The following is a 24,977-nucleotide window of genomic DNA, read 5'->3' on the forward strand; positions in this document are numbered from 1 at the left end:
GGGGGGGGGGGGGGACATTCCTCATCCTCATCCTTTGTCATCCTTTTCTTTCGTCTCGCACGAGCCATATCGGAACTCGCAGCAAAAAAAAAGGTTGCATCCCCCGGATTCCCGCTGACATGCATATTTTGGGCCGCATGAAAGCGGAGATCTTCCCTACCACCATCCGATCTCAGGGCGTGGCCTGGTCTCTCGCCGGGACATTTCTCTCGACGTTGGTGTATGTCGAGGCTGCGCCGACGGCCTTGGCAAACATCAAATGGAAATACTATATCGTCTTCATCTGCCTGACCTTTGTCAACATCTGGATCTTTTACTTTTGGTGTCCCGAGGTAAGAAAAGAGACTCCATTCTCTTTTGACGAGGATGTTACTGATCCAACCAACTTTCTTTCAAAGACTCGAGGCAAGTCGCTGGAAGAGATCAATGCTTTGTTTGGTGACGAAGTGGTGGTACATTTTGCGGATGCGACCGAGATGCAGAGGCACGAATTAACCGCAAAGGTATTGGCACAGGACGACAAACACGAGTTCGCCTCGGGTGGAGCTAGCGTAGGAGAGGTGAGTACAAAGATGGCGTTGAAAGTCTAAAATGGAACCAAGGAGGGGGGGCGTGTGGGTGGCACAAAACCTTTGAGAGAAGAGGGGAATAGAGAAAGAGGGAGAAAAACTCCGATGATGATGATGATGATGATGATGATGGCATGAGATTTCCTCATACCTCGCAGGGAGACCGGGCAGACTTGTTAGAGGGGTACATACGGAGTACGCACAAGTACCGAGTAGATGATAAAAAGCTTACAAAGTACCATCAAGGAGGCAGCAACCCCAGACATTTACCGAGTATCATCATGATCGGATGATGCGCGAGCGGACAATCACACTTTGGGCAATCTGGATCTTGCCTCCCCCATCCTTGGAGTGGTGTGTGACCATGTTGTCGTACTCGTACCTTATCGGAATGTGGTCACGAGTGACGTAGCAGGGAGTCCGAGGGGCCCAGTGCTGTAGATGGTCGTTTCCAGCACCAGCACAGCACAAGATGAACAGGGGTCCAGCGGAAGCCTTAGGGAAGTAGTTTCGCTGGATCAGGGATTCTGGCAAGGCCGTGGCTGGGGCGGTTGCCAGGGAGGCTCAAATGATTGGCTAGGCGGAGCAGTGCCTTGTGGCTTGCATTAGGCTACGGATATTAATATCTCTGCTAAGACTCGGCTAGTTGACACTAGTTCCCCAAGCCCCGAGCATATCCGCCACTCACAGTAGCCCCTGAGGCTCAAACTCCACTTCTACCAGATATGATTGGCCGATACTCCGTAGCCACCCCGGCTCCCCACTGCGCAGGTACCTTGATCCAATTTCCCAGAGGGCAGCTAAACCTGCTATAGCCCAGATTTGCCCTGCCTCTTCTGGTACGAGGCCACGGTACAAGGGGCTAAACTGAGACATTGCGCCATGCCAGGTCCCATGTCAATTAAACAAAAATCTACTCGTATCATCGAAGAAAGGAAAAAAAAGTCACAATCCAAAAAACCGACCCTTTTCTCTTTGGGTGCGAGGCGCAAATCGTGTCACCAACCAACCACCCCAGTAACTAGTACCGACGGTAACCTCCACCACCAAGTGTCACCTTCGACAAAAAGAGTGAAAAAAGGTAGATGGCACTTTAGCGAGTATATGCCCATCACCAACCTCGCCCTTTTCTCTCTTGAAGCGAAACCCCCCCCCCTTCTCTGCTCATTCTCCTGCTTCAGCCAGAGTCTCTCGCTCGAACCTGCCTGCCTTTCTCCACACGGCCGTCAACTCCGACATACTGGACATACTCTCGTTACTCAACCAGCCTGGCCTACCTACTCGGGACAGTACTATCTTAAGCTTGGGAAAAGCCCATTTCCTCCCAGCGGGTTATTCTTCGACTTTCTCTCCCGCATTTTCAGCCCACCCTTGGTTTCTTGACCAGAGAGGTTGTTTGTGTGTTGAACCTTTGGGAGTTGACGAGGAACCGAGTGACACCAAAACACGTTTCGCCTCGATGCTCTCTGAAACGAGATTGCGGGATCGACTCGACTCTTAATTTAGTAGCCCTCTGTACAATTTTGGCCCCGGGCTGCCTCTCACGAGTACCGCCTCGCTGGATCAATTATTTGAACCGCTGTGCAAACAGGCCACGCCCCAAGACGCCACCAACCCGATAGCACAGACCCCCTGGTGGATTCGATTATTATTTCTCAACGACATTATTCCCGAGCTGTTGTTGTCACTGTAGCCCGGAGAGACAGACCCGGTCACTATCTTGTGTACCCCCCCTTTCAACGGTCGAGCTGTTGTCTGTTGTTGTTTTCTACCTCTGTCGCCTTTCTCTTCAGCATCGGTTCAACAGGTTGAACCTCGAAACAAACCTTTGTGGGTTCACGCCAGACAGGACGACAAAACCATGGCGTCGTCGTTGCAAGTTCCAGACATGTCTTCCATGCTATTGAACCTTCCCCCCGAGGTCAGGAATCTCATCTATAAATTCGCCTTTCAACAGTCGCACCCGCTAAGGCTGAGGTGTCCGTCGCAACGTCGACTCCGTCCATCGCGGCCCCCCAGAGACGACCCTCGTGGATTCTTGGATACCTGCCAGCTGATCCGGTCAGAGGCCATCACGTTATTCTACAGTCTCAACGCGCTGGTCTTCCGGTCATCGGGAGACGCCCTGGCATTCCTGTCGGACCCGGATATCCATCCCCTCATCAAATCGTCGTTGACACACATCGCGGTCGATTTTGGCGACAGCACCGACGCCGACACAATCCTCAAGGACCACATCACTCTCGTCGACATCTGTGTCGGCGATCTCCCCCGGCTCAAGGTTCTAGAGACTCGCTTCTATGCCCGAACACTGGACGCCTGCTCATCCTCGCATTTCCGAACCTTGGCGCTCGCCTTTGACGGGCTTGATGCTGACATGAATGCACCTCCTTCACCTCGCTCACCTCGCTCACCTCGCTCACCGCGGTCGCCTCGGTCGCCCCGATCACCACGTGGCTCTCCTCGAAGCTCCATCTCCAGTGGCAGTTCGTCACCTGTCTCAACGCCGGCGACAAGCGTGTGCTCGTCCCCTTGCTGGGATCCCGAACCCGAACCGGAGCTGGACATGTCGGCGATCCAAGCCGAAGTGCTCGAGCAGTACTGCTTCACGCCGTCGGCGGCCATTGCGTTTGCCAACTCGAAGCTGAAGTTCTCGGTCGCGGCCTCGTCCGAGAACTACCCGGGGGTCAAGCACGACAAGCTCATCTGCTACAATTTCCGGATCGGGGTGGACGGCATCGCCAACGCTCTGGGCCCTGCCAAGGAGGCCGTCAGACAGCGAATCAGCCGCGTAGGCATGTTACCCCGGCAGATTAGCGAAATGTACGACACGGCTGCCGACGGCGGGTTCCACCGGCGAGTGCGCTCGACCATTGCCAACTGCGCCAGGATCGACGTTGGTGTGTCGTGATTTGACCGGCAAACAGACTGGCTTGGGCCTGCTAGGCAAGGCAAGGCAATAGGCATTCAGGCATTAGGCATCCTCTTTTTTTTTTGCCAAACCTTCTGCTTGCTTCCCTCCTTGACTTTGTTAATTGGTGGGGGAAAACCTGTTTTGTGTGTGTATGATGAAACTCGGGGTTCTGCTTGCTTGCTTGCTTGCTTGGTTCCCTCTCACAAATTCATCATGGAGGAGGCAAACCTGAGAGACTCCATCAGTTCCCCACTTTTTCCAGTTGGATGGGCTTGCCATTGCCATGGGCTTCTGTTCGTGGTCAACAAAGACCGGGACCGGTACCGAGACCGAGACCAAGTTTGCATTGACTTGATGTTCTCTTGCCATTTCCAATTCATGGCAAGGCATGGCAACACTCAGTCATTCACCCACCCGACCGACCAACAGGGAGACCACCCCCTCACCACCACCCCTACCAGAGGGAACATATGACGAAGACGAAAGAAAAGCTACGAAAGCCAACGAAAACCCCAGAACCGGAAAAAACGAAACGTGAACGAAGATTAGGCATGGGAGGGTAATGCACGGGGTGGATCACGGCGATCCGATCGGGAACATCTCAAAAAGAAAAGAACAGATCCGTTTGACGAATCTTTGTTCCACGGGAGAGATCTTGTGTGGCACATGTTTGTGTGCATTTTTCACACACACACACACACACACACAGACTCACACATACATGCCTCTTATGCATGTATGCATGCATGCGTGCATGCAGATACCCCCTTTCCCTTTTCCTTTTCTTTCCTTCCCTTTCCACACCCTGCTTGTTGGACTGGACGGCCGTTGTTGTTACATACATACCCCATCACGAGCATTGTAATTTAATTTTTTTTCTACCTTACCCTTACCTTACCTTACTAGTTAGTTAGTACCCTTTGGTCGGTATCACTGCTGACTCTTTCTCACGACATGATGACCCCCCAAAAATATGAGTTATGATTATGAATTCCTGAAACCTTTTTACCCGTGGTTCCTTGTTTTCTGTTTTTTTTTGGTTTTTTTTTTTTGGTTGGTTCGGGGAGGAATAACTGGACAAAGGGACAAAAGGACCAAGGGTCGAAGGGTCGAAGGGTCGAAGGGTCGAAGGGTCGAAGGGTCGAAGGGTCGAAGGGTCGAAGGGTCGAAGGTGGTGGGTGGTATGTCATGTTGGGTTTTGTAATTGGTCTGGAGATATGCTACCTATGTACCTACTGTACGTACCTTGGTTGGTAGGTAGGTAGGTATATGCTGTATCTATCTACGTAGGAGGTGCCATGTACTGTGTGTACATACTACTGCGCTGTTTCTGTGGTGTGCTGTACCTAATATGTATGTGGTCATGTATCTATTGTATCTATTGTGTGTACGTGTGTGTGTGTGTGTATGTGTGTGTATGTGTCCCTTGTGAGTGAGTACGTACCTCTCCTCCCCTCCTCTCTCCCCTCCCGTCCTTTGCTCAAGCAAAGACACAAACATGTGCACACAAACCAAAAAAAAAACCCCTCCACATCACAATCGATCAATCAATCAATCTGGTGAAAACCTGGACAAAATGGCAAATTCTCATCCGGGCCAACGGCCAACGGCCACCAACCAGCCAGTCAAGTCGGCCGCCAGTCACAGGACCACTGGCCACTGGCCACCGTTACTTGTTTCTTGTTTCTTGTTTCTCGTTACTCGTTACTGGTTACCTGTTCTTGATTACCAGGTACGTACTATGTACTACTTAACTGGCCAGCCTCACCGCTTACCTTAGCTTAGCTTACCCTTCGCGATCCGATCCGATCTGATCTGATCTGATCTGATCGATCCCGTTACCGAGTTTGCTCTTCGTGATCTTGTGGTCTGAAACGAAACAAGAACAGAGGGGTAACGTCCGTTAGCGGGGAGGCGGGGGCAAAGCAAGCAGCAAAGCAAGCAAGCAAACACCCGTTGGGGCTTGAGATTTGAAAAGTCTGGTTCGTGTCACTTGCCTGTCTTGGTAGGTTGGCAGGTAGGCAGCTATGTAACGACGAGGTATGTAGGTGGGTAAGTAGATAGGTGGTAGGAAGCAAAGTAGGTATGTATGTTTGTTATGTACATCGGTAACAACGGGTACACACCCTCCCCTCCTCCTTCACCCGTATACGAGATTGAGAATTGTTTGAAGACGTAAGCTTGTAGTAACATTTGGGAAACAGGAAAACGCGAAACAAATACACACATACACAAACAACACACGCACACACACGCATACACACATGGAAACAAACCAACCCAAAACCCCCCACCACCCACAAAGGGTGTGTCTTTCTGGGGCTGACGTCGCGGGCTCGCTCAGGGCCCAGATGGCGGGAACCCGCTTGTAGCTCTGCCTTGATCAAACATCAGACAAAACGGGGTGTCATGCGACGCAGGGTGCACCAAGAGCCTCAGCGCATCGACCATAAATGACCCATGACCCAAACACTCTGTCTTCCAATTCTCAAAGTCTTCAGTTCCAGTCTCGACCATATCGAATCCAAGTTCTAACAAGGCCAAAAACCCCCGGTCCGACGTATTGTCCTGTACTGCCAGTGTCATTGTCAGTGTCGACCTTCTCAGCATAGCCGTCTCTTTGCAAGTCGCAAACAATCAGCCCGACAATATTTGGCAAAAACGCAACAATGTGCGAAACCATCCGAATCCACCATCACTGTCCCAACGCGGGCTGCAAAGGCGCCATGATCACCAAGGACAACTTGTGCAAGCATGCCAAAAAGAACAAACCGTGCAAAGGGCACAGACATCGCACCGTGGCCGGACAGACAAAAGACTGTGCTTCGCATCGCCGGCAGAAGTACGAGGGCCAGAGTGGAAGAGGCAACCCAACCTGGTGGGATGAAGTTTGACAGGGAAGACGATTGTGGTCGGCGACCGAGGATCCGATAGTGGATATGGGAGAGTTACGTTGCAAAGTCGGGGATCTCAGAAACACAGCTTTCCACGTCGACGGTTGAGCCGGACGCATCTGGCCAGAAAGGCCACTCAGCTTGTTCAAGGTCGTATACCTGTCCCTTAGAGACAATTACACGCTGCCGGGTTGCAGCCAAGTGAAGACTCAATATAGCATATCAGCGCTTGAAGTGCAGGATTTTGCTGAGCCGCGCCCAGGCAGCCTCCACTTCTTCCGGAACATCAACGTGAACAATGAAGTCTTTTCCCTCTGGGCCATATCCGTTCTTGTCGTCTCGTATCCGAGGGATTTCCCCCATCAGGAGGTCAATGAAACGGTGGCTATCCCAAAGTGCGGAGGACTCAATACCTGATGTGTCTGCTGTGAGATGCAGCATACCTTTTTCATCTAGAGAAGCCAGAGGGACGAACGTTGGACAGGCGAGAAATTCAGGTGACGGCTCGACGCCTTGGTAAGTGTGCTGAAAGGCAGCCAGTGTGCGCAGCGACATTGTCGGCTCCTGGACGACGATACAAGACCTGGGCGCCGAGATCGAATGTGCCTCGAGCACTCGACGCGTCTCAATGGCATTGGCTCCACAATTGGTCGAATTGGCTTCAATAATGCATTTCATCTCACCCGACTTGATTCGTCCATGGAGTTTGGGGTAATACCCGGAGAGAATCCGCTCATAGACGACAGCCTCGGGAAGCCCATCGATTTCGTCGGCCAGCCGACAGTATTGGTCATGGGCGCGAACAGCTTCATAGAGGAATCGTGTAGAGTGCCCAATTCCGCCGCAGATGACCAAGACTTTTGTAAGATCTGGACGCGCTTCCAGGGCTGAGAAGACGTTGTCGGCAATGGGCAGGATTGCGTTGCCACAGAAGACAACGACATCAACGGCAGAGCAGGTGTGGAGCGAAGGGACTTGCAAGCAAGACAGATAGCGTGAGAGGGTGTTGATGTCCGCCACATCCGACTGAGAAAGGGCCACCATCGTGTTGATCGGTGCCCATCAAGGTGAGAGAAAGGGCGATTGGGCTCGGAAGCGGAAAATCTAAACGCAGAAAACAGAATATCACGTGATGGCACGTGATAAGACACTCATTATGCCAAGACCTTGGCGCGTCGATCTCCTTCAAGCCTTGGCGGATGCTTTCCCTCAAGCTTTCCATCTCCAGCCACCCGGAGAATTCACCTGACTATCTCCCTCGTGCTTTGATCCCGCGATTTCGTCTTCAGAAACCTGCGTCACGTCAGCTGGAAACTTCCTATCTGGTGCTATGTCTTTCGGCTACTCGATACAGGTTTGCTACTCAATCCCACCATATCCCAATCTTGGCCATGGAGACACAATCGGGTCGATAAGCGCACGATGCAACTCTGCTCTGCACCACCCAAATGCCCAGATCAAAGCCAAGGGATCCGGAAGGCTTGGGGATCTCTTGGTACCACCCAAAGCTTGATGGTTTTGACGGCTATACTTGGGCAGGAAGCTCGTCATTAGCTTCAGTTACAGCCAAGCTAATATCCCCAAACCAGTTGCGAACAAGATCTCCATCTTTTTTTCTCTCCCATATATACATGAGGAAGGTGACAAGCCTCCAAAGGAATCGGGGTGCCAAAAGGTCCATCCCTGCACAATCCTTCCTGGCCCTTGTCTGAACACAGGCCCATGTCTCGCCACCACTGTCATTCCATGACCACCGTTGATGTAACTCTCTTTCTTATCGAGTGACCTGCTTTCTGAACAATCCAAGTACTATCGGTGCCTGCCGTATGCAACATGGCTCATTGCTCGGGTAGATGCGGCAGGGGACCGCGGGTGGGGGAATGAAGAGGATGGGTTGATGCATTTATCAAGCAGCGACCTTGCATCTCACCAGAAGTATTGCATTTAGCCTGACGTTCTCGCACGCGAGAGAAAGGAGGACACAACACCGCTCTTTACGACACAAGTTTCGGAAATGTTGGTTCTACGCAGTCTGGCGACAGCAATAGCTGTTCTGCCATTTGTCTTGTCCATTACGCCAGAGTCGGTCCTGCCCAGGGTCCAACTGACTGTATTTTGCTAAACTTCTTCTCAGGCAGATGCTCGCTGCGCCACGACGCGGTGAATTGGTCCCAAACCCGTCAGGAGTAAGTCGAACCTGACATTGGTAGCACAAGGCTGATGCTTGTCAAAAGCAACTAGGTGTATTTAGTGCAACTAGCTATTCATGGGAGACCCATGGGGCAGAGACTGTGTGGCAGCTAATGAATCTCACCACTGGTGAAACTTCTCTACTATACAACGGTTCCGATATCTCGGAGATTGTCTGGGTTGGGCAGTCCGACACGAGCATTCTCTACATTAACGGCACCAACGAAGAAGACAATGGCGGCATCAGCCTGTATGCTGGTGACATAAACGCCATCGATGAAGCGTGTGTCTGCCTTGACAAGATATCATTACTAGGTTGACACTCATAGGTATCTAATCGCATCACTTCCAGCGCCATATTCTGGGCTCAAGGCGGTGGTAACCCCTTCCGGAAACATAAACTTCCTCTTGAGTTGCCTGGCATGGCCAAATGGAACGGCTTACAACGAGGAGCTGGCCGAAGAGCCGCTGAGTTCAGCAAGAATCTACACGAGCATCTATGTCCGCCATTGGGACACTTGGCTTACTGAAAGGAGAAATGCCGTGTTCGCTGGCACGCTGACCGGGGTGGATAGGTATTCTCTGGGCGGAAGCCTGAAGAACCTTGTAACAGGCCTTGCCAATGTTACTCGGGCTGAAAGTCCCGTCCAGCCTTTTGGTGATTCTGGCGACTACGATATTACGCCGGACGGATCCACGGTCGCTTTCTTGACGAAGAACATTGATTTGCCGTTGTCAAACTATACATCCTCTCAGATCTATCTTGTTCCTCACAATGGTTCATCTTTGCCCGTACCGATCAATGCCTTTTCTGGAAGTTCGACACCTCCAAACGCCAAAGGGGCTTCGGCGAGGCCGATGTTTTCTCCAGATGGCACAAAGATCGCATATTTCCAGATGGACGGGATTTCCTATGAATCCGACAAGAACAAGATCTACGTCGCCAATGTCAATACCAGTAATTTCAATATCACCAGCCTAGCAGAGGACTGGGATAGCACTCCCGATCAACTTAGATGGTCTGCCGATGGCACTTCCCTTTTTGTCGCAGCACCTGATCTGGGTAACGAACGTTTGTTCCAAGTTCCGCTCACGGCTGGACCAGGGTTCAAGCCCACAAATATCACCAATGCTGGTGTCGTTGCTTCGTTTTACGTGTTGCCGAACGGGAACCTTTTGGTGTCAGACTCCAAGATATGGTCTTCCCGTGACTTCTACATCATTGGTCCCCGGGGCAGGCTTGTTACCGACCTCTTCCGGTCGAACCAGGTCGACCCCGAACTCGCAGGGCTGGGACCGACGGACGTCTCCGAGTTTTACACCCTGGGCAGCTTCACTCGGGTACAGAGCTGGGTCATCTACCCCGAAGGGTTTAACCGGAGCAGGAAATACCCTTTGGCATTCATTGTCCATGGCGGTCCACAAGGTGGACACTACAACTCTTGGAGCACCAGATGGAATTTCAAGGTGTGGGCGGACCAAGGCTACGTGGTCGTGGCGCCGAATCCGACCGGAAGCACTGGCTGGGGAATGGCTTTGCAGGATGCAATCCAAGGAAATTGGGGCAGTCTCCCGTATGAGGACCTCGTTGCTGTGTGGGAGCATGTCAACAGCACATTTGACTATATCGATACCCAGAATGGAATCGAAGCCGGAGCCTCGTACGGCGGCTACATGACAAACTGGATCCAAGGTCACGAATTTGGCAGGAGATTCAAAGCCCTCGTTACGCATGACGGGATGGTCAATACGGTAGCTTCCTACTCGACTGAAGAGCTGTGGTTTATGCAACATGATGTAGGTTTTGCACCGACCCCGAAGACTGTGGCTCACGCTCACCGCAAAACAGATGAATGGCACTCTGTGGGCCAACCGAAATGAATATGATGAGTGGAATCCCATCAACCACGTCGACAAGTGGGCGACGCCACATTTTGTGGTGCACAATGAGCTGGACTACCGACTGCCCATCGCCGAAGGGATCACGCTCTTCAACCTGTTGCAGGAGAGGGGCGTTCCGAGCAAGTTTCTGAGCTTCCCCGATGAGAATCATTGGTGAGGACTCTGTTGTAGAGTGATCGCAATGTCAGACTGACAATTTGTTGTAGGGTCCTCAACCGGGAGAACAGCCTCGTTTGGCACCGGGAGATTTTCGCGTGGATTAACCACTACTCCGGCATCAGTACGTCGGGCATGTGAACGACTAGGTCTCTAGAAAAGGGTTTCTTGAGGGACAACCTCAGCGCGACAAAAGTGCATGCAACGTTTTTCTGATCAAACACGTTAGCGGCAGAGACGAGCCCCTGAGATGGCGTCATTTGCGGACATTTTGTGGATATCGAGCCTCTGATCGACGTCTCGGCTTCTCTTGGATTGCTCCTCTGTTTTTTTTTTCCCCTTCTCCTCTTTCTCTGGTCATTCCTCCGCCTCTTGTGTTGTATAGGACGTACACTCCACCACCTCCACTTTCTCTCCATCTTTCCCTTATATACCGCCACACCAATCTTTTTCTGCAGGGATCTCGGCGTGCGTTGTCTGGCCCCGACATGCCTCTCCGAATGATCGATGGCCCGTTCCTCTTTTCGGGGCTTGGGTGGTCCCACAGGAGAACTGGGCCTACTGCATGGATGATGACATGCCAATGTTCCGCCGTCTGGTGTCATTGGCTTTGTCTGGGATTGCAGGGTGTATAGCGACCCAGGTCCCTGCACACCCAAGACCGATCAGCACCTCGACAAGCCCAGGACACGAAAAGTCATCGTGATCATCTTATCTTGATTAGATGAAAATTATCTGATGAGATTATCAAAAGTGCCCCGAGTCCAGTCTGGGGTCCCCGTTGTGGCATCATCGAAAACCCTCTCACGTCCCTTTTGGTAACGACGTCCGAATCCACTTGCGGATTCGTATGCTTTGGCTTGCACACAACTACTGCTTTCCGACATCGCTGTTTTCCCCCCCTGGTGGATTGGTCTTGTTCTTCATCATTTGATTCCCCCTCCTTCATCCCTGGGTATAGCAGAGGCTTTGCCCCACCAGTGGGTGTTCTTGGTACGTTGGCCTGGGGACCATCCTTCCCTAACACTGTCTATCGACCAGCAGGGGCGACAGAATTTTTCCTGCGTGCTGATCGTGTCGTTGCATTGTGGGTGACGACTTGACTACGCTTCAGCTGGGTTGTATATGGGTATAATGGATCGACCTTACTCCCCGATGGGGGGGCCATCTCATCTACTTGGGGAGGTCCCTCTGTTCTCGCTGGGTTTTTATTTTCGTTATTCCTGTGTTTGTCCCTGTTGTCTCTCCTATTGTATGATTGTTGTTGTCGATTCTTTCGCCGTGCTGGTCCGCACCCTCCTCCTCCTCCTCCTCCTCCTCCTCCTCTAGAAGAAGTGATGCCCTCGGACCAAAAGCCACCGTCGGCCCAAGCCATATCTCCTTCCTCCCACGACAGCACATCACCCGCGAGCAGTGACGCCACCATCGTTGACGAGGAGAAGAATGAGACCGCCGAAGAAACCGTCCGGTCCCGAACGGACTCGGAATCGGAGGAGGAGAACCAGAAAGCCCTGAATGCAGCCTGGGGAAAACATGGGAGAACATGGATGTGGATTGGGTATGTCCCTACGTCTTCTCTCGCCCATCTACCTACCTTCTTACCTGCTTGAAGAGGGCACCTCACCTTAAACCAAATATGACCTTTACCCGGCTAACAGATGGCGGAACCAAACAGGATCGCACTCATGTGGACCATCTTGTAAGGTGACCCTAGGATACATTAGAGACTTACCATGGTGCACAGCACATTTTGCTGAGTTTTGGGGCTCGTGACAGTGAACTCGATTACACGACCATCTACAACTACCAGAACTACGCGGCGTCGGACTTTGGCGAGATCGCGCTCCTCGGGGCGCTGATGACGGTGGGCACCATCGTGGCGGCGGTGCTCAAGCCGCCGCTGGCAAAGATCTCGGACGTGGTCGGGCGGGCCGAGACGTACGGGGCCGTCATCGCGTGCTACGTCGTGTCGTACATCCTGTGCGCGTCGGCGCGCTCCTTCGGCCAGTACATCGGGGGGTACATTGTCTACAGCGTCGGGCAGACGGGGATGCAGATCCTCAACCAGATCATCGTGGCGGACATCACGACGTCGCGGTGGCGCGGGCTCGCCAACGCCCTGGTCAGCCTGCCCTTTATGATAGTGCCGTGGTGCTCGGCCTTCATCGTCGACGGCGCCCTGGCCACCATCGGCTGGCGCTGGGGCATCGGCATGTTCGCCATCATCATGCCCGTGTGCTCGCTCAGCGTCATCGTGCCGCTGCTCGGGTTCCAGCGCCGGCTGGAGCGGGTGCGCCGCGGCGGCGGCGGCGCCGCAAAAGTGCGCACAAAGACCACCCTCCGCGGGTTCGCCTCGCAGATCGACCTGGGCGGGATGCTCCTCCTCTGCGGCGGGTGCGCCATGATCTTGCTCCCCGTGGCGCTGGCGGGGAACTCCAACGGCAGCTGGCGGGCGCCGTGGGTGCCGACGCTGATCGTCCTGGGCGTGCTGTGCCTGGTCGGGTTGGGGGTCTACGAGTCGCGGTTCGCCACGAAGCCGGCGATGCCGCCGCGGCTGTTCAAGAACATCTCGGTGACGCTGGCGTTTGCGATCGGATTTCTCGACGCCTTCGCCTACAGCGTCACGCACACGTACCTGTACGCGTGGGCGACGGTGGTGCACGGGCTGGACCCGCGCGACGCGACGTTCCTCACCTACACGGCCGGGTGCGTCCAGGTGCTGACGGGGCTGGGCACGGGCTTCCTCATGTACCGGTCGCGGCGGTACAAGTGGCTGCTCCTCATCGGCGTCGTGGTCCGGCTGATCGGGTACGGGTTCATGATGCGGCTGCGCGGCGCCGACAACTCGCTCGCCGAGATCATCGCCATGCAGGTCGTCCAGGGCGCCGGGAGCGGCGCCGTCGGGACCGTGGTGATCGTCGTCGCGCAGGTCGTCGTGCCCCGCGCGGACCTCGCCCACTCGACCGCCCTCGAGCTCCTGTGCATCTACCTGGGCAACAGCACGGGCTCCGCCATCGCGGGGACCATCTACACGAGCCTGTTCAAGGGCCGGCTGCGCTTCTGGCTGGGTCCCGACACGGACCCCGCGGCCATCAACAGCGTCTACGACTCCATCACGGCCGTGGTCCTGCCCGAGACGGGCACCGCCCAGCGCAACGCCGTCAACCACGCCTACTCGGACATTCTGCGCTTCATGACCATCGCCGCCCTGGTCGCGTCCGCCGTCCCCATGGTCATGGTCTGGTTCCTGCCCAATCTCCAGTTGAGCGACAAGCACAACCTGGCCGGGAGCGAGGGTGGTGTCGACTCGGGGGGGCCGGACCGCAGGGGAGACACGGGTGATGAGACGAGGCTGCAGAAGTGGCGGCGGAGGATACGGTGGTGATTTTCCAGAAAAGAGACTATAAACTGGATTGATCTGGACGGGACTCGACGGCTTTCTTTCTACCTCTGAACGAGAACGAGGTGGATGACGACGCTGGACACCATATGTCTTTATCGCACCCCACGCTGTCTCGAACCCGGGCCTGGATATACCTAACCCGTCTATCTACCTATAGACCTTTGGTTCCGGCCATCCAGCGAAACCCATCTCACGTCTTCGCATGCATAGCATAGCATAGCATAGTATATGTATCTCTCCAGACACGAGGTAGCTATGAGGTATACACGAGGGTATATATTTCCGCGGGAGTTTGGGAGGGAAATACGGCCACAACCCCAAAAAGTCGCGAGTCGCGTCGCGAGTCGCCAAGTCGAAAAATAGAGACGATGGGAAGGATTTCTGGATTTATCACAACACAGTACATATTACATGTACATACCGATGAACGATGGTACGAGGTGTATATATATGGCTTGAGGAATGAATGAATGAATGCAAAGAGAGCATCTACGGGAGTAGTAGGGTATATAATGATCAGTGGTGTGTCCATTAACACACTGTTTCATAACTGTAATAGGTATTGTACATACATATTACCTAGTTTGGAAGAGGGAAAGGGACAACATACATGTAGGAAATGCTAGATTTTCAGTGAGAGGGACTTCTACCCGCTACTATCGTATGACTATTAGTAATTAGTGATTACTATTACTACTACAGTACCTGGGCTACAGTAAAATGTTAGACACATACTCGTACACACCGAGCACACACCTCGCGTGTCTTCTGTATCTGTGTCTAGCGTGTCTGCCAAACATGGCTCGTTCTTGCGCGCCCGCGTGGAAAACCCCCCGGATTGATTCCCTCTCTGGGTTTGGTCTGGTTTGGTTTGATCTGGTCTGAGGGGGAGAAACTCGCTAAATTCTCGAAAAGAGCAAATGCGAATATCGGGAGTCATGGCGTGCGTGCGTGCGTGCGTGCGTGCGTGCGTAGACTATTAGGCGGTCCTACCCCGTACATACTGTTAGAGCACGGCATCGTAGTGGTAGTAGTAGTAGTGTATGTGGTGGACAGGCGGAGATACATCGCTAAAAGAAGCTGGTGGTGGTGGTGGTGGTGGTGGTGGTGGTGGTGGTGGTGGTGGTGGTGGTGATGACGATGACGATGACGGATGACGGACGATGATAGGCGCGCAACATGGGCATAAAATTAACATGTCCTAGAGGATGTATTACCCCATATTATCCTCGATGCCCAACCAGTCTTGATTGTCTAGCGGGCACGCAAATAATACCTCGTACGAGTGAGTACAAGGATTGATTGATATGGTCATCATTCCAAAGCCTTCGTAACAAAGAGAGATGGGGAGAGCAGGACACGACTCTAGAGAGCATGGTAGGTGAGGTAAGGTGAGGTGATTCCTACGAGGACCGAAGTATTTTAATTCAATACTTGTAATTAACATTTTGCGCCCCCAAGCCCTGATCCCTCATCATCCCTCATCCATCGCCCGTCGCCTATCGTCCATCACTCCTCATGGCTGGAAGCTGGGGCCAGAGAAGGAAGCGTGCCCGTCTCGCCTAAACCCACGCAAACCACGCAAACTCGTATCCGGCGCTGACTAGCGCTGATCTGACGCCCTGCTTCTGTGCCCGTGTCCGCGCATGCGTGATACCTAGTGGTACCTCGTAATAATGGTGGACGCAGGGTTCAATCAAACATTAACTCGGTCGGTACCCCAAGGCGGGAAAGGGGGGCGCATTTCCCTCCTTTTGTGTTTGCCCTGCATTCTTGAATAATAGTGCCTGTGCCAGACCGAAACTGAACCCCCCTACCTACCTTAGGTACCAAGTTCTTCGCGCTTGTCAGGTGATAATAACCCCTTACCCTGGTTTGGGGGGGTTGATAACGACAAAGTAACATCGCGGGAAAGAAATATAAAATCCATTCGACGGGGAGCCAACCTTACCTCTGAAGATCGATCGAAAAAGCATACCCCTGGTGTCGGAGGAGGAATTCCGCTCGTCTCAGCTCAACTCACTCCGTCTCAACCCCAGACGACACGATGGACGTCGTTGCGCTCGCCAAAGTCTGCGGTTTGGCCTCGTCAGGCATATTTGCAGGTTTGTCGTCTTTACCCACTCTCCTTTCTTTCCCACGGCTCTCTCCCTGCCCATATCTGTTTTGGGATGAACGATTGGACGCTGACTGATCGACGGTCGTCCATTTCAGGATACACCTGGGCCCTGTCCCATGCTGCCGTACCAGCGATTCTGTTTGCCCCGGACGCCCTGGCCGCGCGAGAATGGCGCTACCAGTATCTCATGGGGTTCCATGTCAGTTAACCAAGTCCTTTTTCGCGATCCAAGTTAGACCCAGTGATGGCTTCTCTGACGCACTCGGGCGGATGGCAGATCTCTAGACCCATGTGCGTCATCAACGGCTTGTCCTTTGGGTTCCTGGCATATCACGGTAAGGGGGTCTCATTTCATCCGGAGGTGGAGGCGGTCCTTTGTCGTGGAATTGCTGATCTGAAGGCTCCTTCCTCTCTTACAGCACCCGGGGGATCTCTCCTTCGATATCTCTACATCCTCGCCGCATCGGCCAGTGCCTCCGGGGTGCCCTACGCCCTGACCTTTCTGCGTCGGACCAACGGCGCCCTGTCGCGAAAAGCAGATCGTCTGGCCGGACCCGGTGGTGGGGAGATGGCACTGACATACGCCTTTAACGAGAAACGCAGCATCGACCGAGACGGGAAGATGAGCACCGCCGAGGCCATCAAGCGGTGGCAGTGGCACAATTATGTGAGGACTTGGGTGTTGGTGCTGGGGACGGTGGCGGGCGCGTTGGCTGTGGCGATGGATTGATGTTATGATGGTGATGGAGGGAGTGACACTGTGGTTGATTTCAAGATGGTTGGGAGCGAGCATTGGTCAGGTTGACAGGTGTGCAAGTAGATGGTAATTAATTGGCACACAAGCATTCGGGAGCCAAGCCGTGATGCGTTGCTGTACCGAGTCAGCGAGTATTCACTTGGGGGTCTGGTGTCACGCGGAGCCAAAGGAATTCTTGGGGTGACGATGCCAACAGTACCTGGTTAGGTAAGGCTGCCGCCCAAGTGTCCAAGCTCACGACTTTTAGGCATGCCCAGCTTAAATTCGGGGGTCTTGAGGCTCTGGCCAAGTCACCTGGAGGCTCCCTGGAGAAACCACCTAGGCCCTGAGCGAGGGTTACACGTGACTACCTCGTACCTCTAGGCACTCCATCCGGGCGGGCCTAGGCCTCTTCAGCGTGGCACCCCAAGACCAGTACCTCGTACTTCCTTCTTCAGCCTCCAATTTCATTAATTTTAGAAAACAAACCTGCTCATTCACTCCCCCCCCCCCCAGCCTCGGTCTGAGCCTCAGCCTCATCGTCCCTCCCTCAATAATGTCCATCCACCCCCTCCCCTTCTTAGCCTCTTTCTTAGCCACAATATTTTATTAGACAAAAAAACCCAAAACATGCTCACCTCCTCCCCCAACCCAACTGCGGGGACCTCGAGGGAGATGAGGACGAGGCTAGGCGTTGTGGCATGGGTATGATATCTTGCTCAATCTTGCTCTTTTTCCATTCTTCGAGGAGGGAAAGGGCTGGAATGGATCGGATTGAGCGAGTAAGTTGAGTGTGTAAGTGATTGATTGATTGATTGGAGATCTTGAGCAGGTTATTCCTCGTAAACAATGCCATCTCCGTCCCGTGTTTTCCCCCAAGGAGGAGAGAGTATATGAAGATGAGGTGCCCGTCGCAGGTCGCATTTCCGATGTTCTTGAATGAATATCCATAACAACATCAACGTCTTGTACTCATACAACAAACCATAGCTTTTCCTCCTAACTGTCACCCCCTAATCCCATCTCAATCTGTCACGCCCAAAACCATGTGTGGCGATTCTCATCTCCCTCCCGCTCCCGAGTCCGGCGACCTCATCGCCATCATCCACCCTAACCCGCAATCATCCTTTCGGGGACGACTGAAACTGTCGAATCGAGCGCCAGGAGCGACCACGACCACTCTCCAATGTGCAGAAAGTAACGCCTCCGAACTTTGCGGACCCGACGCTCTCTTGAACGTGAGGATACAGTAAGTCGAATTGCCGCTTCAGTCCCTGTCCCTGCTATGCTGTGCTGTATCCACTGACATCTCACCTAGCAAATATGGTCAACCTCTCTCAACTTCGTTGCATTCCGCTGTCGACTCGGACTCCGAGGACGAATATGACCCGTCCAATCCCGTCTTGTATTCATTCTTTGTCGACATGGTCAGCGCGTCAAAGACAGGTGATCTGAGGCTCAACCTCGGTGTCGGCGGGGACGGTGTCGTGGGCCGCACAGTATCCATCGTCGATGGTCGGAGGAGAAAGCTTCTGGGAGAGGGAGTTATTGGGTGGAGTTGAATTTTGTCAACATTTTGCGTGTCTAGTCTTGGGAATGCGAATTTTGGGAGTGGCAATAATGAGCCGTCGATTAAAGCAGATACCCCATCCATCCACTGTTATTCATGTACACATCAAACATGTCCAGCTCCTGAGTGCTGAAGTTGAACTGGTCCCAGTTGGTGTTTCCATAACTGGCGGCATCGTACGCGGCATTCAAGTTCGCACCGAATTTGTCCACGTTCGACCAACCACCCCCAGGAAGCAGAGCCGGTGTATAAGGCCTGGCTGGTGGCGCGCTCGCAATGTTTTCAGGCCCAGGGTATGGCATCCGTTTTACAGAGGCAATAATGCTCGCAGGATCCTGCCGTAGGATGCTGGACGCTCGTTGCCGTCGTGTCTGGTCATCCTGGCCTTGTTCATCGTCCGAGAGCTGTCCAGATCGATGCATGTGCCAGATCTTGAGCTTCATAAAGACAAACCCAAAGGCTTCTGCGCAAGGATTCATGCCGCCAGCTGACACCTCGCCCAGTCGGTGGATAATGGCATCCAGATAATAGCCCGTCTTCAAGTCAGGGACAAAGATCGAGCCAAACTTGGATTCTGACGAGCTGAAAATCCAGTGCAGCTTGATCAGGACCACCACGGCATATGCATTCCAGACAATGTAGATATTGGACAGGTTTCGAGCACATTTGACCTCGAGCGAGAGGTAGACATCCAGGACTCGCTGGCTACTTTCCAGCAGTGTCGACAGGGCCTCAATGTGAGCAGATGTCACGAAATCCGGAGCTCTGCGCTGCTCCAACTGAGACACTCCTGGACGGAAGTCATCGACATTGTGGTCGTAGTGGACCGCGATCTCGTGAATATACAAGTTGAGGCACGCAGCTTGGTGTTGTGCAAGTCCTTGTCACAAGTCAGCCCCCCTGTCAAACAGCTGTATGCAATGAGGAGACTTACGCTGATCCACCGAGACGTCGACATTCCGCTCCCATTGTTGCAGCTGCCGTTCAAAGCACTTTAGCTGATACTGCACCCTTGGCTCCATAAAGTTGAGATCGGCACCGGGATCGTCCATATGGAAAGCCGCTGAAACTTCCTCCGCAAGACGCGCCAGTTCCACGTTGCTACACAGGAATTTGTCGGTCGGAGCAGCATGAGGGCTGGTTCGGAGTATCTCCAGGCACTCTTCTATACGTGGGCCGAACCTGATGAGGGTCGGGAGACGAAGGAGTGTGGTGACACTAAGTTGGAACAATCAGCACAGTCGCGGTCACACAGTAAGAGTTTAGCGAACCTTATGTTGGCCTGATAGCACGCCAACCATGTGCGGGCCAGTTCAACCTCTTCTTGTGTACTCCTTTTCAGCTTTGACCTCTTTCCGATTCCTAATTCCAGAGACATGGAGATGGCGGCTTGAATGTTTTGGTTAAATGCAAGATCCCTCGCCGTGCGCGGCCTAACGTAGTATTGAGAGTTTAGCAGCACGGCCTGGATCATGTCCAAAGATTTGTCACCATGGAAGAGCACTCGTTCTGCAATCTGCCGATTGACCTCAATCGTGAGCGCTGCCTGGGCCGACGGTTGCACGACAGGGCTTGCTATAGCCAAAATGGTTAGAAACGTGATAGGACGGGCCCTCCGAATGTGTTCGGGGTCCGTGTCTGGCGGAAAAACGACGTATGGACAAGCAGAGCACATTTCCTTCATCCAGTGATTGAACATTGCTGTCGCACTCTCCATGCTCAAGTCGCCACGGTCAATGACGTCGATGTACTCGTCTTTGGCGATACCATCGACTTGCACCGGGTTACAACCTCTACTAAACTCTGGTTGAGTGGTCGGCACAAATGTCTTTTCCATGAGATTGTGCGGATAAGAGTCCAAGCTGGTATTAGACGTGTCATCAGTTTTGGCGGGTTCTGAGCTGGCACTGGTAGGGGCATCTTTGGGCGGCGACTCATCCTCAGGCTTGCCGCCATCCGTCGCCTGTTGTTTGGCCAGTAAAGCGTTAGTCAAGGCATTGATTTTCTTCTCCAATTCGGCCACCTTGTGGACCGTCTTTTGTCTTTTCCGCGGGGGACCAGGCATGACACATTCCCGGTTGACTTTGGCGCACGCATTACAGGCATCTTGGCCCTCGACCGGCAGACACCTGATTTTCATGCTTCTGCAAGCGATACACGCACGTGACCTCTTCTGCCGCTTGGGTTTTTCGGTGCTTGAGCCTTCATCTTCCTCCAGACTTTCTGGGGACTGGCTGTGGCTGGTTGAGTCTTGAAGTTGGGCATCATGGAGAATGGCCCGTGTTTCGGGGGAGCGATTTTGGTTGAAAGGCAACAGGCTTTCCACAGGAAGTGGTCTCTCAGGCGCCATGGTGTGAATCAATAATGCCTGGTTGGAAAATCCGTCATATCAGACCCGCCCAACAGGCAAGGCATATCCCGTGATGACAAACTGGATCCTGATTAGGCTGACATGGATTTCGCAAGGCGCAGTCCGCAGTTCGACCAGAAACAACCTCCACTTCGATAGTAGATCTGGATAGATAATGGGGAGAGTAATCTAGGGGTTGATGACGGTAACTGAGTGGCGTAATGGGTAGTTAGAAATCAAAAACGAGAAAAGGCATCTGGGTCGAACGGAATCACGGTTTTCGGACTCGCTGTTAAGCAGCTGCTTCGGAGCCGGCGGAATGTTGAGTCCGAATACGTGGTTCAACCAATCGCTGGGCATGATGTCAGTGATGAGTCATTGACTATCTACAGCCTCGCGCAGCCTCGCGCAGCCTTGTACAGCCTTGTACAGCCTTGCCTTGATGGGCTCCAATGAAACACAATTCACAGGGTATCTAGGTACATAGTATTGGTACAAATAGCGGGGTAACCCTTGGGCTACAGAGATACAGGTACCTGGCCATGGCTGAAGGAAAAGTTGCCTTACCAAGATATGCCATAGAGTGACAAGCCTCAAGACTCCTGATGGCAACCGTACACTCATGCAGGCCAGGAACTGCAGGGGCAGGTCAATTTGTGCCTTTGGGCAGCAGGACTTCATATGCCTTGGCCATCATCACGACCCCAGAGCTTGACAGTTCTGTCGTGCCCACTGCTAGCAATCCATTTGGCGTCATTGGTGACATCGACACTGAGGACATTGCCCGTATGGCCACTGAGCTGTTTCACAAACGACCAATCATCTGCTGAGAAGATGTTGACATTCTTGTCAAAGCCACTCGTCACAAAGAATGTGCCCGCTTTTCGAGGATTGTGCTCCTGTCTGACGCCGCTGCCCTCTACAAGGGAGGACCTGTCGCCATCCAGGCCTTTGAACCATTTCAGGTCCGAAACATTGCCATTATGAGCACCAATCCCTCCCACGTTGCGCACTTGACGGAGATCCCAGCATTTGACCCATCCGTCACCAGAGCCGGAAAGGACGCGATAGCCGTCAATGCCCCAATCCAGGGAGAAGATCTCACGGATGTGGCCTTCCAAGATCATGACCGTGCGCCCTGTCCTGAGATCCCAGATTCTCCCTATGCTGTCAAATCCTCCACTGGCGAGCAATGAGCCGTCAGTGTTGAAACTGACAGCGAATACTTGCCTTGAGTGTCCTTCTTGTAACAGGAGCTCGGTTGTCGTCTCCACGTCCCATAACCGCCAGGTCGTGTCAAATGAGGCCGAGGCAAGATATTTTCCCGAGGGGTGGAACTCGACCCTGCAAACACGGTCGGTGTGGCCCTGCAAAGTGCCAATAGGTGTCTCCTTGTTCAATGACCACAGATGTATATCACTTTCCCCGCCTTGGCCGCCGGCACCGCTTGCGAGATTCAGAGAATCTGGAGACACATTGGAATCTTGTAGTGTTGCACCAGGGTACCAGGCAATTCCGCCGACAATGCCTGTGTGGCCCCTAAGCGTCACCTTTTCGTCTAGGTTCGGAACATCGAGTAATTTAATGCCACCGCCCCAATTGCCGGCGGCGATTAGCTCGCCGTTGGGGGCAAATCGAGTGATGCTGACGGGTCGCTCTCCAGCAATCTGTGTTCCAAACAACTCAAACCCTTGTAACTTCTCTTTGATCTCTTTGCGATGTTTGATATGTGTGCGTAATGGGATGGTAGCGTCTTCTCTCTGCCTCTGTACCCGCGCTTTTGCCCTCGGTAGGGAGAACCTAGCGATGTCTCTTCTCGCTTCAAGCAGTTCCGGTAGACCCTCGGTGTAGAACTCTTCTTCTTGATCGGCCTCCTCTTCTGCTTCTCCCATCTGTACGTCGGCAACAGCTCCGTTTGACCCAGCTGTATCCTCTTGGTCCAACAAGAGTTCCCGTAGACGACTTCGCCGATCCGCAGCGTCCTCTCCAAAAAGTGTGACAGGCTCTCCGAGTTCGCGTAGTCGTGCCCTGATTTTTCCATCGTCTGTGGGAACCGCCAGCATAGCCAGTCTTCGTTTTCGGTCGAATTGGGAGAGGATAGCAGATGCTTTTTCGGGAGCGACACCGCCGGCTCCAGTAGGAAGGTCATAATTCCGATCGACAGCTGACAGGACAGTGAGCCCAGAACTATGAAGACGAAACAATGACAATACTTACGAAGGTTGGCCAAATCCACGCCCATCTCGGTATCCTGCACTCAGCCATTTCCGTCAGTCTTGTGTGCCTCCACCTGTTGCTCCGTCACCAGGGAAGATGCGGCCTTGGAGGCAAAATGTAAATAGAGAGACATAGAATAATTTGCTTGCGGCGAAGAATCTTACCTGGCGTTCCTCCTCCACATACGCCTGACGCGCTGGGTGCATCATCTTGATGGCTGGACGTCGAGCGACGGGCCTCGGAGGATCTGGGAATGGGATGAATACGCTGGTAGCAGTCGATGAACTCCAATACAACGAGTTTTCGTGAGACCCGGTTGTGGCTACAGGGAAACAAAACTCCAGTCGCAGGGCACACCCCTCAAGTCTCCACAGGCCCTTGGGGACGAGAAATGACGCCGCTTAGTCGTGGTGCGATTACATAATATTTATGGGACTACGGTGAAGCATTAAGGCCAGGAGACCTCCTGGATATGCACGTGGAATTTACTCGTTTGTCTTTATCTCGACTTCATTGTGCTCCTCATTGTATGGCCATGCCGCGTACTTATCTGGCCTCGGACATGTAAAATATTTACCTACCATGCCTTACATTACACCCGTACGCGACCTAAGTAAGTGCGTGTACCTTTACTTCAGTCTTGTTTTGAATTAGTAGCGTAGGCACCTTTGGCGCGCTGCCCTCGTACAAGGCTGCGTCCCTACCTGACTCCCTAGCATTTACTCTAATTGCGCTACAGTTCACTCGTCTTCACCTATCTCGCGCGCTTTCTAGTGTTACCTACTAAGATCCCTTCATTCTCGCCCTCCTCCGTTTGACTTCACCGTTGCGCCGCCTGCAAACCGATTTTCTACAGCGACCCAGAGCCCTGGAACGGTCTTCTAGTACTTCAGTGATGTGCTTACGCGCGCTGAAATGGCCGACTTAACGCTCGCAAAGTCTGTCAGTTTCGCTTGCTGCCGGTCTATTCAACCTTACTGTCACTGTATGTCAAGCAGGAGCGTCGCAACAAGGCATATAAAAGCTATTTAGAAGATGCTCGAGAGCAAACGCGTCAAATAAAGGACAAGGTGTCCCAGCTTGTCAAGAATGGCAAGGACTCAGATCTGGCTCAATTCAGACCGCAGCTCGAGACCCTGAATAAAGCGCTGCCTAAATCAAGGGCGGATCTGAGCAATGCAGGCACCGAGGAGGACGTCGGTAGGGTAGTCAAGCAGTCAAGTCAGCAGGTGGATATGGTCGAGGATTTGGTCAAGAATCTTCTAAGCGACGGACTTATCAGGGGACGAAAACCTCGATAATCACCCAACCCCCATATCAGACCAAGGCCTATCGACAAAGCCAGATGAACGAGAAACCCGAAAGCTCATCATAACAGACTCGCTCTTTGATGAGTTTGAGGAAAACAGGCCCGCGTTGATTCGCGTCTATTCCCCAAGTCATCTGAACGTGCGTACCGACGTTGTATTTATCCACGGCCTCAATGAAGACGCAAGAGATACTGCGGCCGAGTAGAAGAAAGGCTACATTTTGGCCGTGGGTCTGGTCCTGGTCCTGGTGGCGGCGCGAAGCAAATGGGCCTTGGTCAGGTCAGGAAAAAAGGTACGTTTTTATGATGACAGTGCGTGAAACTCGTACTCGTATCCAGTATGTGCCTGGATTTCTAAGAGAGAACAGTACTGTGCATGCCCTTTTCCAGATACAAAAAAAATGAGCTTGCAGAACGTCCGGGCCTGTATGACTCGCCCGTAGAAGCTTTGTGCGGTCCCAACTCGTCTTTCTTCCACAGTGTGTATTTCCTGACTTGCGAGTTACCACGGCCACTATAATGTCATGTCCCAGAAGGCTCTTCGTCCACACCGTCCCCGTCCTCGTCCACATCCCCGTCCTCGTCCACATCCCCGTCCTCGTCCACATCCCCGTCCTCGTCCACATCCCCGTCCTCGTCCACATCCCC

The 24,977-nt window shown here is 53.1% G+C and overlaps 10 protein-coding genes across 10 annotated transcripts in view; 6 read left to right on the plus strand and 4 right to left on the minus strand.

Annotated features, from left to right (window-relative positions):
• Z517_02567 (uncharacterized protein) overlaps window positions 1-590 on the plus strand; it is a gene marked incomplete at both ends in the record, with an annotated part of 2,501 nt that extends 1,911 nt beyond the window's left edge. Inside the window, 2 exons of the mRNA XM_013431676.1 lie at window positions 145-332; window positions 399-590. Of these exons, the coding sequence (XP_013287130.1) occupies window positions 145-332; window positions 399-590 (380 nt within the window). The remainder of the gene's footprint in view (window positions 1-144; window positions 333-398) is intronic.
• Window positions 591-2,430: 1,840 nt separating this feature from the next.
• Window positions 2,431-3,480, plus strand: Z517_02568 (uncharacterized protein; the record flags this gene model as incomplete). The annotated part of the gene is made up of 1 exon (XM_013431677.1): window positions 2,431-3,480. The coding sequence occupies one exon, from the start codon at window positions 2,431-2,433 to the stop codon at window positions 3,478-3,480; it is 1,050 nt and encodes a 349-aa protein (XP_013287131.1).
• A 3,119-nt stretch (window positions 3,481-6,599) lies between these two features.
• On the minus strand, window positions 6,600-7,421 carry Z517_02569 (uncharacterized protein; the record flags this gene model as incomplete). Its single annotated transcript, XM_013431678.1, has 1 exon — window positions 6,600-7,421. The coding sequence occupies one exon, from the start codon at window positions 7,419-7,421 to the stop codon at window positions 6,600-6,602; it is 822 nt and encodes a 273-aa protein (XP_013287132.1).
• A 970-nt stretch (window positions 7,422-8,391) lies between these two features.
• Z517_02570 (uncharacterized protein) lies at window positions 8,392-10,766 on the plus strand (the record flags this gene model as incomplete). Its single annotated transcript, XM_013431679.1, has 6 exons — window positions 8,392-8,459; window positions 8,512-8,563; window positions 8,612-8,850; window positions 8,897-10,364; window positions 10,417-10,622; window positions 10,676-10,766. 6 exons carry the CDS (start codon window positions 8,392-8,394, stop codon window positions 10,764-10,766), a joined length of 2,124 nt encoding a protein of 707 aa, XP_013287133.1.
• Window positions 10,767-11,962: 1,196 nt separating this feature from the next.
• On the plus strand, window positions 11,963-14,010 carry Z517_02571 (uncharacterized protein; the record flags this gene model as incomplete). The annotated part of the gene is made up of 3 exons (XM_013431680.1): window positions 11,963-12,183; window positions 12,301-12,324; window positions 12,402-14,010. 3 exons carry the CDS (start codon window positions 11,963-11,965, stop codon window positions 14,008-14,010), a joined length of 1,854 nt encoding a protein of 617 aa, XP_013287134.1.
• Window positions 14,011-16,075: 2,065 nt separating this feature from the next.
• Z517_02572 (uncharacterized protein) lies at window positions 16,076-17,233 on the plus strand (the record flags this gene model as incomplete). The annotated part of the gene is made up of 5 exons (XM_013431681.1): window positions 16,076-16,133; window positions 16,243-16,346; window positions 16,425-16,482; window positions 16,567-16,855; window positions 17,152-17,233. 5 exons carry the CDS (start codon window positions 16,076-16,078, stop codon window positions 17,231-17,233), a joined length of 591 nt encoding a protein of 196 aa, XP_013287135.1.
• Window positions 17,234-17,929: 696 nt separating this feature from the next.
• Z517_02573 (uncharacterized protein) lies at window positions 17,930-18,445 on the plus strand (the record flags this gene model as incomplete). The annotated part of the gene is made up of 2 exons (XM_013431682.1): window positions 17,930-18,132; window positions 18,202-18,445. 2 exons carry the CDS (start codon window positions 17,930-17,932, stop codon window positions 18,443-18,445), a joined length of 447 nt encoding a protein of 148 aa, XP_013287136.1.
• Window positions 18,446-18,515: 70 nt separating this feature from the next.
• On the minus strand, window positions 18,516-20,803 carry Z517_02574 (uncharacterized protein; the record flags this gene model as incomplete). Its single annotated transcript, XM_013431683.1, has 3 exons — window positions 18,516-19,333; window positions 19,388-19,671; window positions 19,725-20,803. The coding sequence occupies 3 exons, from the start codon at window positions 20,801-20,803 to the stop codon at window positions 18,516-18,518; spliced, it is 2,181 nt and encodes a 726-aa protein (XP_013287137.1).
• A 677-nt stretch (window positions 20,804-21,480) lies between these two features.
• On the minus strand, window positions 21,481-23,045 carry Z517_02575 (uncharacterized protein; the record flags this gene model as incomplete). The annotated part of the gene is made up of 2 exons (XM_013431684.1): window positions 21,481-22,967; window positions 23,021-23,045. The coding sequence occupies 2 exons, from the start codon at window positions 23,043-23,045 to the stop codon at window positions 21,481-21,483; spliced, it is 1,512 nt and encodes a 503-aa protein (XP_013287138.1).
• Window positions 23,046-24,851: 1,806 nt separating this feature from the next.
• Window positions 24,852-24,977, minus strand: part of Z517_02576 (uncharacterized protein) — a gene marked incomplete at both ends in the record, with an annotated part of 3,825 nt that continues 3,699 nt past the window's right edge. The window contains one exon of the mRNA XM_013431685.1: window positions 24,852-24,962. Coding sequence (XP_013287139.1) covers window positions 24,852-24,962 — 111 coding nt within the window. The remainder of the gene's footprint in view (window positions 24,963-24,977) is intronic.

Source organism: Fonsecaea pedrosoi (assembly GCF_000835455.1).
Source record: "Fonsecaea pedrosoi CBS 271.37 unplaced genomic scaffold supercont1.2, whole genome shotgun sequence".
NCBI lineage: Eukaryota > Fungi > Ascomycota > Eurotiomycetes > Chaetothyriales > Herpotrichiellaceae > Fonsecaea > Fonsecaea pedrosoi.